The sequence below is a fragment of the Pipistrellus kuhlii genome, unplaced genomic scaffold, assembly GCF_014108245.1.
Source record: "Pipistrellus kuhlii isolate mPipKuh1 unplaced genomic scaffold, mPipKuh1.p scaffold_m20_p_19, whole genome shotgun sequence".
In the NCBI taxonomy this organism is placed as follows: domain Eukaryota; kingdom Metazoa; phylum Chordata; class Mammalia; order Chiroptera; family Vespertilionidae; genus Pipistrellus; species Pipistrellus kuhlii.
Genome location: NW_023425504.1, coordinates 18,419,969 through 18,433,983, shown reverse-complemented (window position 1 = coordinate 18,433,983; position 14,015 = coordinate 18,419,969). Strand labels below are relative to the sequence as shown.

At 39.3% G+C, this 14,015-nt stretch overlaps 1 protein-coding gene across 6 annotated transcripts in view; it reads left to right on the top strand.

Moving 5' to 3' along the window:
• Positions 1-14,015, top strand: part of GRIA3 (glutamate ionotropic receptor AMPA type subunit 3) — a 327,676-nt gene that overhangs the window by 199,516 nt on the left and 114,145 nt on the right. For all 6 annotated transcript variants that reach the window (XR_004988881.2, XR_004988882.2, XM_045583555.1 and 3 more), the window contains exon 5: positions 3,392-3,445. Coding sequence is in view for 4 of the 6 variants with exons in the window: in XM_045583555.1 (XP_045439511.1) it covers positions 3,392-3,445 (54 nt within the window). In the remaining 2 variants the exon portion in view is untranslated. The remainder of the gene's footprint in view (positions 1-3,391; positions 3,446-14,015) is intronic.

Sequence of the window (14,015 nt, the reverse complement as noted above, 5' to 3'; positions counted from 1 at the left end):
TAGGAAATAATTATAGTCTTCAAGGCAGCAGCTTTGTGATACCTAAAGGTTTCTATCTTAAGATAAGTTTTCCCATCTCTTAGTTGAAACTAAGTTTTGAAGGGGTGATGTTGTTAGAGAGCTACCTTCAAATACATGATTTTGTTCTGAACAGACCATCTAGGCATGGACTAAAGCAGATATTCCAATGGCTTCTTTTTCTGAAACTAAAAAAAAAAAAATCTTCATGAATGACTCCTTCCCATAGTTATTTAACATCACAAAATTCACACAATTCACATCCCAAATTCTTTTCTGAATGTTATTCACTTTAATGTTGACAACACTGCTGAGATAAGAAGGGCCAAGCTCATTGTCCCAGACTACAGATAAGGAATGGAAGTTGAAGAAAGGTGAATGAATTCCCACAGTCATACAGTTTATCAGCGCTCATTCAGGGCTCTTCTCAGAACAGTAAGGTTTTCCGTGACTTCCTTTCACCTTTCCCATGTTCAAAAAGCCACTAAGCTCTCCCACTGGTGAGAAAGACTTACTCTGTTTCCTTTGGCCTTGCTTTTCATTTTTTTCTACGCTCTGCCATATGTCTTTACAAATCAGCTCATTTTTCTGGCAGAACTCAAAACTCTCTGATTTTATTATGTTGATGGTTGTCAGTGAGTTAAAAATTCAACAAATGTATAGTCCCAACTTGCCATCAAAAGTTAACAAATGTCACCAGTAAGAATGTTTCTCACAAGCGGACACTAAAGAATACATCCCAGAAGATACATAAGAGCTCATTTTGTTTCATGGTAGCATGAAAAGTCACCTCCTCAAGACATTCATTAACCTTTTATTTTCTCCATAAATACTCAGTCAGAAATGTGGCTCATATTTTAAGTTAATCAAAAACAGCACTTTTACTCATATAATATCTCTCTCTCTCTCTCTCTCTCTCTCTCTCTCTCTCTCTCTCTCTCTCTCTCTCTCTCTCTCTCTCTCTCTCTTCCCCCCCCCCCTTGAAATCACTTGAGATCTAATGCCAGCATGATATCTGAATATACGATTCTACTTCTGGGCCAGTTTAAACCTATTCTCCTCCAGGAAAAGCCTTCCCTATCCATCCCAGCAGGTCTCAGACACCCCTTCACTTAGAACCTAGAGCAGTTATTAGTATTTGAAATTTAGCATATTAAGAAACCATGAAGAAGAAAAAAGGAAAGAAAGAAACCATGTAATGTACTGCCAGAAATATGGGTTCTAGATTCAGACAGACTCAGGTTCCAATTCCAGATTTATTGCTTCCTAGTTCTGTGGCCTCAGGCAAATCACATAAATTCTCTTTAGTTGAGATTCCTCATCTGTAAAATGAAACTAATGATACTTAATCTCTTAAATTGTTCTAGGAATTAAAATCACATAAAGCACCTAGCACAGTGCCTGGCATATATTAGATACTTAATTAAGGATGGTGGTTTTTATTATTATTACTAGAGGCCCGGTGCATGAAATTTGTGCACAGATGCAATCCCTAGGCCTGACTGACTGGTGATCGAAGTGTGAGCGTCTTGATGGAAGGGTAGGTCCCAGCTGCCCTCTGGGTCCTGGGTAGCATCTGGGCCCCTGGGCCTCCATTCATCCCCCTCCACCTGAGTCACGGCCCCGAGTCCCCATGCAGAGATGCAGTGAGCACGGCCTCTGGAAGCTGGGAAGGCAGTGTGCTCTCTCCTAGCCAGCCTTGCAGACTGGCTCCTGTGCAACCTCACAAGGAGACCAACCACTCCTGCAGCTGAGACCTGGCTCAACCAAATGAGGCCATGCAGGTGCGGGGCAGGCTCCTCACAGGCCAGCACCTGAGCATGGGGGCTTCCCCAGCACAAGAGCCCTGATGTCCCAGAGGAGGTTAGCAGGGGGATTGAGAGCGAGCTCAGTGGACACTCTGCATTCTCACCGCACCTCCATCCCCAACACTCCCACCTCCAGGTAGCCAAAAAGAGGTTGCAGTAGGTCGATGACACATACCCCCATGTTCCACGCCATCCTCTGGTGGTCAGTAGACATCAGAGCTAGAAGTTGAACTCCCAGTTGAACGACCACCCGAGGGGACAATTTGCATAATAGGCTTTTGTTATATAAGAAAAGGTTATGGCCTTTATGTATAGTTCTGGTTTGGTCTGTGTGTAATTAATTGTCTTCACAAGTTGTTTTTAAACACTTTGACAGCTGTGTCCACAATAGAACTTGTCATGAAGCTTAAGCTTAATGGCCGTTTATTTGGATGGGTTCCTTCTAAGGCCTTATTGATAATATTGTATTTGTAATTTTGTCTTATTTTTCTTAAAAAGGTATTAACATCAGTTCTGCATAAAACCTGGTTTCACCTCTGGTTGTGTCTTTAACCTTAATGTTACCCCCTTTTCTCATTCCCACTACCTGCACTCAGCAAAGTATTTTGCACATAGTTAGTACTGAATAAAATGTCAGGTATTCAGTCAAAACTTTCAACTGCCAACCAGTACATTTGGTTGAAAATATTCAATCCACTTACATATTTTGAGAAAATAAAAATGCACTTGATAAATTTATAAGGCTATTATTAATACATTGTTACTCATGAAAATTATGATAACAATGATGACCTTAAGGCAGGGTTTCTCGACCTCAACCCTACTGACATTTTTTGGTAGATAATTTTTTTTTTTTTTTGGTGGGGGGAGGGCTGTCCTGTGCATTGTAGAAACATCCCTTGTCTCTACTTAGATGCTAGTCACTCTCCCAAATGTGACAACTAAAAATGTCTCCAGGCATTGCCAAATGTCCCCTAGGGGAAAATTCCCTTCCCCACTGTCCTAAGGCATTGCATGCAGCACCAAAAGATGTACAGATGGCCACAAGCTTTTAGTATTAAAACAGGAGAAAAGAAAGTGTTTTCAATAAGCAAAAGTGACCTCGATTAACCTGAAAATCCCATTAACCCCATTCTTTGACTATTCTATTCCCTAAGTATTCCAGATAACCAAAAAATGTACTGTACATTCTATTTTCTAATTTGTATGCAAAGTTCAGCCCATTTGCCATCTCAACAGCTAAATACAGAAATTCAGTTCATTGGTAGGGAGGGGATCATCAGCTTCATTGCTTTTGTCATCTATTTTAAGTGACAATGATGTTACTGACCTGGAAATTTAGAGAGCTTTTTTTCCTTGTTGCTGACATTTTTAACTTTGATATTAACAATTCTCCCTGTATTCTTTGCCTGAAAGTGAAATCTGATCCAATTAACTGTGACTATACCATATAAAAACCTAACACTCTGCTGATCATTTAAAACTAATTTGTTCTAACCATCACATTGATTGTGCAATTGAAAATGTCTTTCCTGAATAAACAATATTCTTTGTTGTTTCTGCAGGTTGTGATCCTGGGGAAACATTCAAGAGGTTATCACTACATGCTTGCTAACCTGGTAAGAACAAGAAGAATTTAAGTTTCCTAGGGCAATGTATTATCTTTAGTTTGTATCACCCATAATCGTCACCAAAAAAAAAAAAAAAAAAGAAATACATGAAGTACCTAATTTATTCTCTAGACATTTGGAGAAATAAGTCAGTAAATACCAAAACTTGAATATAATAGCCTTATTTTCAATTATGCTGTCTTTGTTTTAGCTTCAAGTTTATATTCTTTCCTCATTTACAAAATAATAATTTGATCTGATTCTTCACTAATTATTCTTAGATTTAATATTGATTTGAAATGTAAATCATTCTACACAGGTTTGAAATGTAAAACAAGGGATGGAGAACACAGGAAATTTTTTCCACATTTAACCCAAGTGTCTATGCACATCGGTAATAAATTTGTTTTTTCAGAAGTAGACCACTACCAAATATTTTTAAACCAGATGCTAGAAATAGGTTTACACATAGAACATTAGTGTATAGTCATCTTTCTACTTATAATAAAACACAACTTGAATCTTTACCTTCAAACTTCCCATGCCTTTAAAATTTGTGGCATTATAGAAGCTAGTATTTCATTAAGGTTAGGTTCTAGTTTTTCTTTCTCTAAAAGGACAAGTGGTTTAGGAATTAACAAAATAGCTTATAAATCAGTAATATCTGTTTGATAGAGGTTCTGTACAATACTATTTCCATGGAACAAAAGAGGAACATTAAAGTATCACTATGTTACTAGGAACCTACTAAATTACAACATAACCCAAATTTTGTTTCATTGGCACAATAAAATTATAATCATTATAGATCTCTTGAACCAAAAGATTGACAAGAAATGTGAAATATTATTGTAATGATATTCTTAGAATTCTTAGATCAGAGAAAAAAATCTTATTTTGTTTTAATAATAAATATTTTTAAATGAGAAAGGAAATGCTACTTAAATATTTTCCTTAGGTGTGTGCTCTCATACACTTCATAAATTCGTGCATGAGGGGGGTGTCCTTCAGCCCAGCCTGCACCCTCTCCAATCTGGGACCCCTCAGGGGATGTTCGACTGCCCGTTTAGGGGGTCCCAGACAGTCAGAAATCCCTCTCACAATCCAGGACTGCTGGCTCCCAACTGCTCGCCTGCCTGCCATCCTGATTTCCCCTACCTGCTTCTTCCTGCCAGTCTGATCACACCCTAACCACTTCCCTGCCAGCCTGATTGATGCCTAACTGCTCCCCTGCCAGCCTGTTTGCCCCAAACTGCCCTACCCTGCAGGCTAGGTCACCCCTAACTGCCCTCCCCTACAGGCCATGTCCCTCCAAACTGCTCTCCCCTGCAGGCCTGGGTCCCCCCCAACTGCCTTTCCCTGCAGGCCAGGTCACCCCCAACTTCCCTCCTCTGCTAGCCTGGTCACCCCTAACTGCCCTCCCTTGCAGGCTTGGTCCCTCCCAATTGCCCTCCCCTGCTGGCCATTTGTGGTGGCCATCCTGTGTCCATATGGGGGCAGGATCTTTGACTACATGGGGGCAGCCATCTTGTGTGTTAGAGTGATGGTTAATTTGCATATTACTCTTTTATTAGATAGGATAGAGGCCTAGTGCATGGGTAGGGGCCAGCTGGTTTGCCCTGAAGGGTGTCCCAGATCAGGGTGGGGGTTCCCTTGGGGTGTGGGGCAGCCTGGGCCTGTGGAGGTTTTCAGGCTGGCCATGCCCTCCAGCAACCCAAGCAGAGACCCTGGTATCTGGGGTTTATTTATCTTCTATAATTGAAACTTTGTAGCCTGGAGTAGAGGCCTGTGCCCACCAGGGTGTGTGGAAAGCTTGGCTTCCTCCATAGCCAGGGAAACCCAAACCTCCCTCCCACTCGCTTCATGGCCACAGCCATCTTGATTGGGGTTAATTTGCATACACACATTGGCTGGTGAGTGTAGCGGTGTGGTGGTTAATTTGCATATTACTCTTTTATTAGATAGGAAGATTAGAACTATTGGTTTTAAAAGGAGTACACATATTCTCCAATAAATTGTTCAAAATGAACCATGTCAGTCCATTTTGGGGATAAATGAATTGACTCTTTTAGGAGAACAAATCTTGATTTTTAATTTACATCTGTTAAATTAAACATTCCATTTGTTTTTTAGACAAACAATAAGTAAAGGATGTTTGTTGACTAATTGAAGATTAAACCAGGGTTTGGCAGGAAACACAGGGGTCACAGCAAGGCACCTGAGGCTGTTATTGATGGGTTTTTACCATTTCTTCCTCACCAATAAGTATTTCGCTTTTCTTTATTACTATCTTCCTTCCTCCCTTTTTCTACCTTTTTCTTCTCTGCCTTCTAAGTTCTAGGGTTCACCTATCACTAAGAGTAAATAATATGACTTTAGGTAGTATATACACAAACTTTTTTTTATTATAGTGGTATTGTATTTATTTAATATGTATTAGAAAAATATAAAACTAGCACATAAAAATCCAAATTTTATGGTTATTATTACTTCAAAGAAGACCAAAGTAGAAATTTGATGACAAGTGAAATAATATGTCACACAAATAATAACATGGGGGATAAACATAACAAGATCTGTGTGGGGGGTTTCATTATGATTGTGGTGGTACTTGAACCACTGAACTTTGGGAAAGCATTGAATTAGGGGTCAGAAAGTTTGGGTTATTATACTGATTTGCTAATAGCTAGCTATGGTGGGTAAGTCACTTCACCTCTGTGGACCTCAGATTCCTTACTGTAGAATTCAGATGGGACTGGGGAGTTATTGGTATATTGGTTGGGTCCTTTGGAAACAGATGCTAAGATATAATTATAAGTGCAAAACATTTATTGAGAGTAATACCTGTGAGGGGAAAAAGGGATAGGGACACGAGTAGGCAGGGAGAGCTTCAGACCATAATACAGGTCTGATATCAACAAAGGAGGGGGAAAGGAAGGAATTTTGATAAGAAGAGCCTCAGACTGTGGTAAAGGTCTGATAAAGTATTGACCAGCACAACCGGTAGCTCCTGTACATAGAGGAAACCCATGCTGATCCCAGATGGCAAACCATTTAACCCCCCACTTTGCTCAGCCATTTGCTTGCAACTGCCCAGGAAGCACACACCTCCCACTTGATACCTGAGGCAGAGCCTGCAGGTACATGAGTCTGTCTTCTAACTCAAGTCCTTGAGGCAGGTTCTGTCTTAAAGGACAATCTGAGTCAGGCACATCAATGGCTGAGTCAGTTGGCCTAATATGACCAGGTGATCCATAAAGACTTTTCGCATTCTATAATTCTAACTAGGCCTCCCTAATCCTACTGACAATCCTTCAGGTGAGCTCTGATTTCAACTTTGAGACTCAGATATGACAGAAATGTAAGCCTGTGTAGTGATAGAATGGCAAAAGAGAATCATTAGGACAGATTGGGGGAAAGAATGGTAATCTGAATGCCTAACACAGAACTGAGAATTACAAAACCTTGGGAGGATGCCTACTACAACAAGCAAAGTCTGTTTCTTGAGAAATAATATAATATATAGTGTCATGTAAAACCATGCTTTGAGTTGTCACCTTTTCTCTTCCTCTAGTGAACTTCAGTTCATTTGAACACAGCCTTGTGTTTCCACAGCTTCTATACTCTCACATTGCATATAGACAATAGGGATATGAATGTTTTGCTAATCTCTGATGAGACAGATTATCCCTATCATGGTTTCCAGGTTTTTTAATAAAATTAAAATATGCCAAATCTCTCCACCATAGACATATATACACATACTCACCCAGCAAACCAAAACTGTTTAGAAGCCATTTAGATGGTCAAAAAAGGGTAAGTGGAACTAAGATGTTTTCTTTCAAGAGAGCCATCTGGCCTTTCAAGATGAGCCAGCTGGATGAAAGCTTAAGGACGTATACAGAAGGGAATGAATTCTATTGTAATATGAGTCTTTGTGTTACAACAGTACAGAACTACTGCCTTCTTCTACAAATGCAAAGTAAAAAACAGTCACACTGTTTACCTTAGCTTTCTGGAATCACCTTCAGCATTACCTCAAGTGTCCCCTTTGCTGATGAACTCAATGGATTTGGCAAAGATTTCTAAGTACCTTTACATGGACCTTCCCTGGTAGCAGTCCTAAAGTGGAACAACTTGGACACTGCATGAATGCTTCAACAAAGGGTTTCATATATCAAAGTGTACATTTCGTAGTGTACAATAAGCTATAGAAAATTCTAAATTGTTGAAATCCCTAGAAGAAACAAAAGATTGTATCAGGAACACAGGCCAGAAATGTTATCTGGTCATGCCAGAAGTGGGCATCCCAATAAAGCAAATAAGTCTCTTACAAATTCTGTATCAGTTGGTAACGTCACTTCTTATGGGTGGTTCCATAATTAATTGTTGTGTTTACTTCCATGACTCTCAGATAGTAATGTTGCTCTACTCAATTACTAGAGGTAACCAACATTTATACAATTTGTCAGTCAAACAATCTCTTTTATGGTAAGGTCCTGAATCAGGATCCTTGATACTGCATTATCATGCATGTTATGTACTGTGATTTAATTATTTAATATATCAATATTAGTGCACAGAAGCCTATATTAACCCTAGGCATAGTGAAAACTGCACTAGTCCAAGAGCTAGGAGACAGGTTTTAAGCCCAAAAAGTCATCTAACTAACCTTATGACAAACCAAACCTCACTGAAGCTATTTCTTAATCTGTAAAATGAAGCATTAGACCAGATCACTATTTCCCAAAGCCTGCTATTTGTACATGGAATTTTACGTAGTATATAGTAAAACTTCTTAAATTAACTGGTTTTTAATTTATATTAAACTAGAGGCTCAGTGCATGAAATTTGTACACAGGGTGGGGTTTTCCCTCAGCCCAGCCTGCACCCTTTCCAATCTGGGACCCCTCGAGGAATGTCTATGGGATCAGGTCTAAATAGGCAGTCAGACATCCCTCTCATAATCTGGGACTGCTGGCTCCCAACCGCTCACCTGCCTGCCTTCCTAATTGCTCCTAACAGCTTCTGCCTGCCAGCCTGATCACACCCTAACCAGTCCCCTCCCAACCTGATCAATGCCTAACTGCTCCCCTGCTGGCCCGATTGCCCCTAACTCCCCTCCCCTGCTGGCCCACCCACCCCTAACTGCCCTCCCCTGCCAGCCTGATCACTCATAACTGCCCTCCCCTGCAGATCATCTTGTGGTGGCCATCTTTTGTACACATGGGGGCAGCCATCTTTCACCTCATAGGAGTGGCCATCTTGTATGTTGGAGTGATGGTCAATTTGCATATTACCTCTTTATTATATAGGATGTGTACTAGAAAAAATAACGATCTCATCAATTCTATGATTTTACATATACCATTCCTAAGAATGAGGCTAAAGTAGGCATCTAGGTTTAAAAACTTACTTGATGTATCTCCAGCCAGTGTTGCTCAGTGGTAAGACCAATGACCTGGGCATTAAAGGGTCACGTGTTCAATTCCCTTTCAAGGGCACATGCCTGGGTTGCAGGTTGGATCCCTTGCTCTGACTATGACACATTCAGAAGGCAACTAATCAATGTGACTCTCTCACATCAATATCTTTCTCTCTCCCTTCCACTCTCTCTCTAAAAAAAAAAAAGTAAAGGTGGTATATTAATGACTAAAATTGGGGGAGGTGGAGAGGGAACGTTTAAAGTAACTTCCAGCTCTACATATCTTCTTCATGGAACATCAATTTGGCCAGGGAAAGCCAGGAGTGAGAGTGTAGATATATCAGCTGGATGAACACCAAAAACATAAATGGAAAAGCAAAACCTTGTTATCCTTGGGGATATAAAATCATAAGACAGACTAAAACTAAGCCTAGATGGGCAAAAGCCAAAGGGTGTGACTAGCTAAGTTGTAACAGAATTGAGAATTTAAAGTATTAATCACGATAGTGATTTTCAGCAATTTTCAACCTTTTTAATTTCATGGCACACATAAACTAATTATTAAAATTCTGCAGCACACCAAAAAATACCTTTTTTTTTCTTTTACCAATCTAACAAAAAATAATAAGTATCATTTTTATTCATTCACACCTAACAGCTATTGTTGCATTGGTTGTTGTCACTTTTTAATTTGGCAATCTAAGGGAAAAGTCAAGTATTGCATGTTTTAAACATTCTTTTGACACACAGGTTGAAAATCATTGGTCTAGAAGTTGACACAAGATGAATTTGAATTCTTTTGAGATGGTCCAACAGTAGATATCTGGTACCCAACTATAAATCTCATTCAGTGTTATGCCAGTTAACCTCTATCTTTGAAGACTTAATAGTTTCCTTACCTAGAATGAGACTGATCCCAGAGTTGGGGGCAGTTGTTGACTCTGACAGTGATAGAGGGCCACACAAGCAGGCAATCAAGCAGGCCATGGCTCTAGTGGACAAAAGGAAAAGGAAGTATCTTAGACAACTCCCTGCAATACTAGAGGCTTTCTTTAGACTTCCCATTTAATTGTCTCAGAACTATGACACTTTTTATCCATCTACCTCCCCAAGGTCTTTAGAGATCAGAAAAATGGGCTCAGAAAAGATACATGACTTACACAAAGTCTCATAGCTAATTCTTACTAAACTGGGTTTACATTCCAAGTTGATCAGACTCCTGGTAGAGCACCATGCTCTTCCCATTTTACCCACTCCAGCATCTCAGTGAAACAGAAGGCCGGCCCCACAAAGGTCATGTAAGAACATTTGCAAAAGCATAAATGTATATGAATGAAATATAAACTATAAATTTATGAGAATAAAGTGATTCTAGAGAAAATGTTATAAAAACAAAGGCAGCTTTGCGAACCTGAGTTTGAAACGTATCCAAACAATCAACATGAAGTGTATCTTAACAGGTACCAATTACATCTCCATTACTCTCTTCTCTCCTACCACATTCCCTGTCTCTTATTCCCCTTCTTTATCTTGCTTTCATTTATCTCTTTCCCTCTCCATCTGCCTCATTCACATTATTAGTTTGCCAGGAAATAATGATGGGGGACAGTATTAGATTGCATATAATTTTTCCAAAGTTTTGCTAAAACAAAAACATTTTTTTCATAAAATAGAACTCAAAGATGCATTTAGATGTAACCTAAGGTTGTTGAAGTGAACTCTGCAGCTTTCCAAATCTTGGGATATACTTGAAACAGAAAAAGGTCCATTTTGTTTAGAGAGAAAACAAATTCGAATAAAATTGAGTCATGCTGTTTTGCTTGCCAATGACAATTGTTCCCTTCTGCTCCTTTCCTTGTCCAGTTCTCCTTGTTCTTTCTCCTACTCTTTCCCTCCCTTTGGTTTTCCATTTTTAATGTTCTAAATAAAAACTCAAATGCTCAAAGCCACATGTTGTAATCACTGACACCTCAGCAGATGGCATGTAAACACAGAACTCATTGAGCTGGAGCCTGACCTCACAGGCAAAGGAGGTGGGTTTGAAGGGAAAACCTCCCATTATTTCCAAATGCCAAGAGCCCAGTCACCTCCTTTGAGTATGCAACCTTTCTGGTGGAAGGATTCACTTTCTTCTCCAAATGGAAATAGAATACAGCAGAGCACAAAAGGAATGAGGAGTGGGGACTGGGCTGGGGTCCAATTTTCTACCATGCATTTAGCAAACCACAGGCTCTTGTCAGCTTAAAGTAGCCAACTTTGATAGTTTCATTCTCTCTGTCCAAAAATGCCTTTGTTATAATCAACTCTCCTCTCTCCTCTCTCCTCTCTCCCCTCTCCCCTCTCCGCTCTCCCCTCTCCCGTCTCCCCTCTCCCGTCTCCCTCTCCCCTCTCCTCTCTCTCCTCTCTCTCTCTCTCTCTCTCTCTCTCTCTCTCTCTCTCTCTCTCTCTCTCTCTCTCTCTCTCTCTCTCTCTCTCTCCAGAAACTAATAAGGAAAGATCACTTCCTATCCAATATTCTAACAAGATAAATTGAAAAAAATTCTGTTTTCCCCCAGATTCCCCATATTCTCTAAAACAGTGCTTCTCAAACTATCTGTGAAGAAAAGCCAAGCCCCCCCCCCCAGCTGCCAGATCTTCACAGACCAATAAAAGTGTAACAAAAATAAATTACTAAAAAGGATATAAAATAAATAAAATGAGGCATGTAAAATATAAGCCCATTTTTAGTATTAGATTCAACATCCATAATATTACCCTGTCAAATTATTATAAAGGCTTATAAACTCAAACTCAATTACTTTCCTTTTATCATCTCAGCCTGGAAACAAACAGCAAACCAGCACCATTCCACACACATTTTGGGTAATACTGCTCTAAAGGTCTTCATAGTACATTATATTTTCTCTATACCATTTGTATGCCCAATATCTTGTCCACAACATTACAAGAAATAACAGAATATGTCCCTAAGAACCTTATAACAATACTGGACAGAACAAACTTGCACAGCTTATAACAATTAGCATGATGGTAGAATAGGTGCTGTCACTGCGAATGAAGAGATGGCAGAGTGTGAGGGATTCAATACTCTGCATAGCATGGCCAGAGAAGGCCTTTCAGAAAAGGTGACTTTAAAACAATTATCTGAATGGTGATAAAGGTCCAGTTATATGAGAATCATGGAAAGTTCACGCAATGCATAGGGAACAGTATGTACCAAGGTCCTGAGGCAAAAGAAGAGCTCAATACCTTCTCTGAATTGTCAGAAGGCAATTTTGACTAGAGCAGAGTGAGTGACAAGATCCAGATTATGTAAGGCTGTAGTAAGCCTGCTTAAGGAGTTTTAACTTCAACAGTAACAGAAGGCTATTAAAGAAATTCAAGCAGAGAAGGGACATAATCTGACTTTTTGCTTTAAAACTGTGTCAAATAGATGGATCTTATGGTATTTAAATTATACCTCAGTATAGCTGTTAATAAAAAAAAAAGAGATCAGTGGCTATTTTTCTCACTAATAGCACTATGTCAACTTGTAAGTATCTGTATATTCATACAAATAACTGTCACAGACTAAAGTGTCATGAGTTCAAGGACCAAGTTTGATATGGCTCACCATTGTACCAACAGATAGCACTTAAGAGTTTTCAAAGTGTATTTGCTGATTGGATTAGAGAATGAAACATTGAGTGAATAATACAAGCAACTTGTAATCAAGTGCTAATTTACATGGTGAAATCTTCAACCCTACATATTACACCTTCCCAAGAGGATGGACCTGCTTCTAGAAGAAGATTTGTGTCTCTCATTATCAACCTGATAGCTGGACTCGCCACAATTACCATGCATTTTCCTATCAAAGCATCACCCAAATGAACAATTCAAATGGCACTAAAGGCAAAGCCAGGCTTCATCCAAATTGTGAGATAAGTATTTATCCTTGGCAGCCGTCCAACCCTCATTCTACTGCTTTTATCTTCCCTATAGGCAAACCACCTTTCCCATTTCTCACCCATAATCTACCATCAACTCAATTATAGTCACTCAATGTATCTTGTGTGTTTCCCTCTCTGTACAAAATGTACTCTAACAATAGTATGATATGAAGGAAATCTCCACATAATATCTTAAAAATAAATGCTATGAAAGTAAACCTTGAATATGCTTATTTCCAGCTCTCAATTATTTACTCTGCCAGAAGGAAACTGATTTGCAGTATTTATAAATCAAGGGAGATATGATAATACTAAAGTCATCTTTATCTTTGGAGGTCTGGATTGTGTGGCTGCTCTCAAATCAGGAGCAATCTGTGTTTGGGTGCCAGTTATACAACCAATGTCTGTGTAAAAGATGGCCTTGAAGAATTAATCAAAGGTAGCTTACAAGGCCCTATGTGAATGGTTTAGGCACAAAGGTTATGTTTGGTTTCATACAGTTGCATTCAGATGTGGGCAATATGCACTAGATTAAACAAACAGATGTGATGTGATTGAGAAGTGATACAATTAATGAATTACAGCAGAACTTATAAATTGATATGAGTAGCTTTCCTCTCAAAGGAATAAATTCTGGAGATTGTATCCATATTTCCAACAAACATCACCACTGTTACACAGAGGCAAATAGTCAAGTACACTTAGAACATAGAAAGTGAGAAAGTAAAGTTACTTTTTTAAATGTATCTTTATTGTTGAAAGTATTACAGATATATCCCCTTTCCCCAATTGGCCCCTTTCACCCTATACCTGCCCCCCAGGCCTCCACCACACTATTATCTGTGTCCATGGGTTATGCATATATCCATATAAGTTCTTCTGTTAATCTCTTCCCACCTCCACATTCCCTCTGAGATTCATCAGTCTGTTTCATGCTTCTATATTTCTGGATCTATCTCTTACCTTTTAAGACAGCATAGGGGAGAGGGGGGCAATAAAGACACATGTGTAATACCTTAATCAATTTTTTAAAAAGACAGCATGGAGGGACCTGAAGATTATTATACTATGCAAAATAAGCTAGTCATAGAAAGATAAATATCACATGATCTCACTCATATGTGGAATCTAATGAACAAAATAAACTGATGAACAAAATAGTGTAAGTAGAGTTTCAAATCACCCTACCTGTGAGCAGTAGGATTGCCTTCAATCTTTGTCT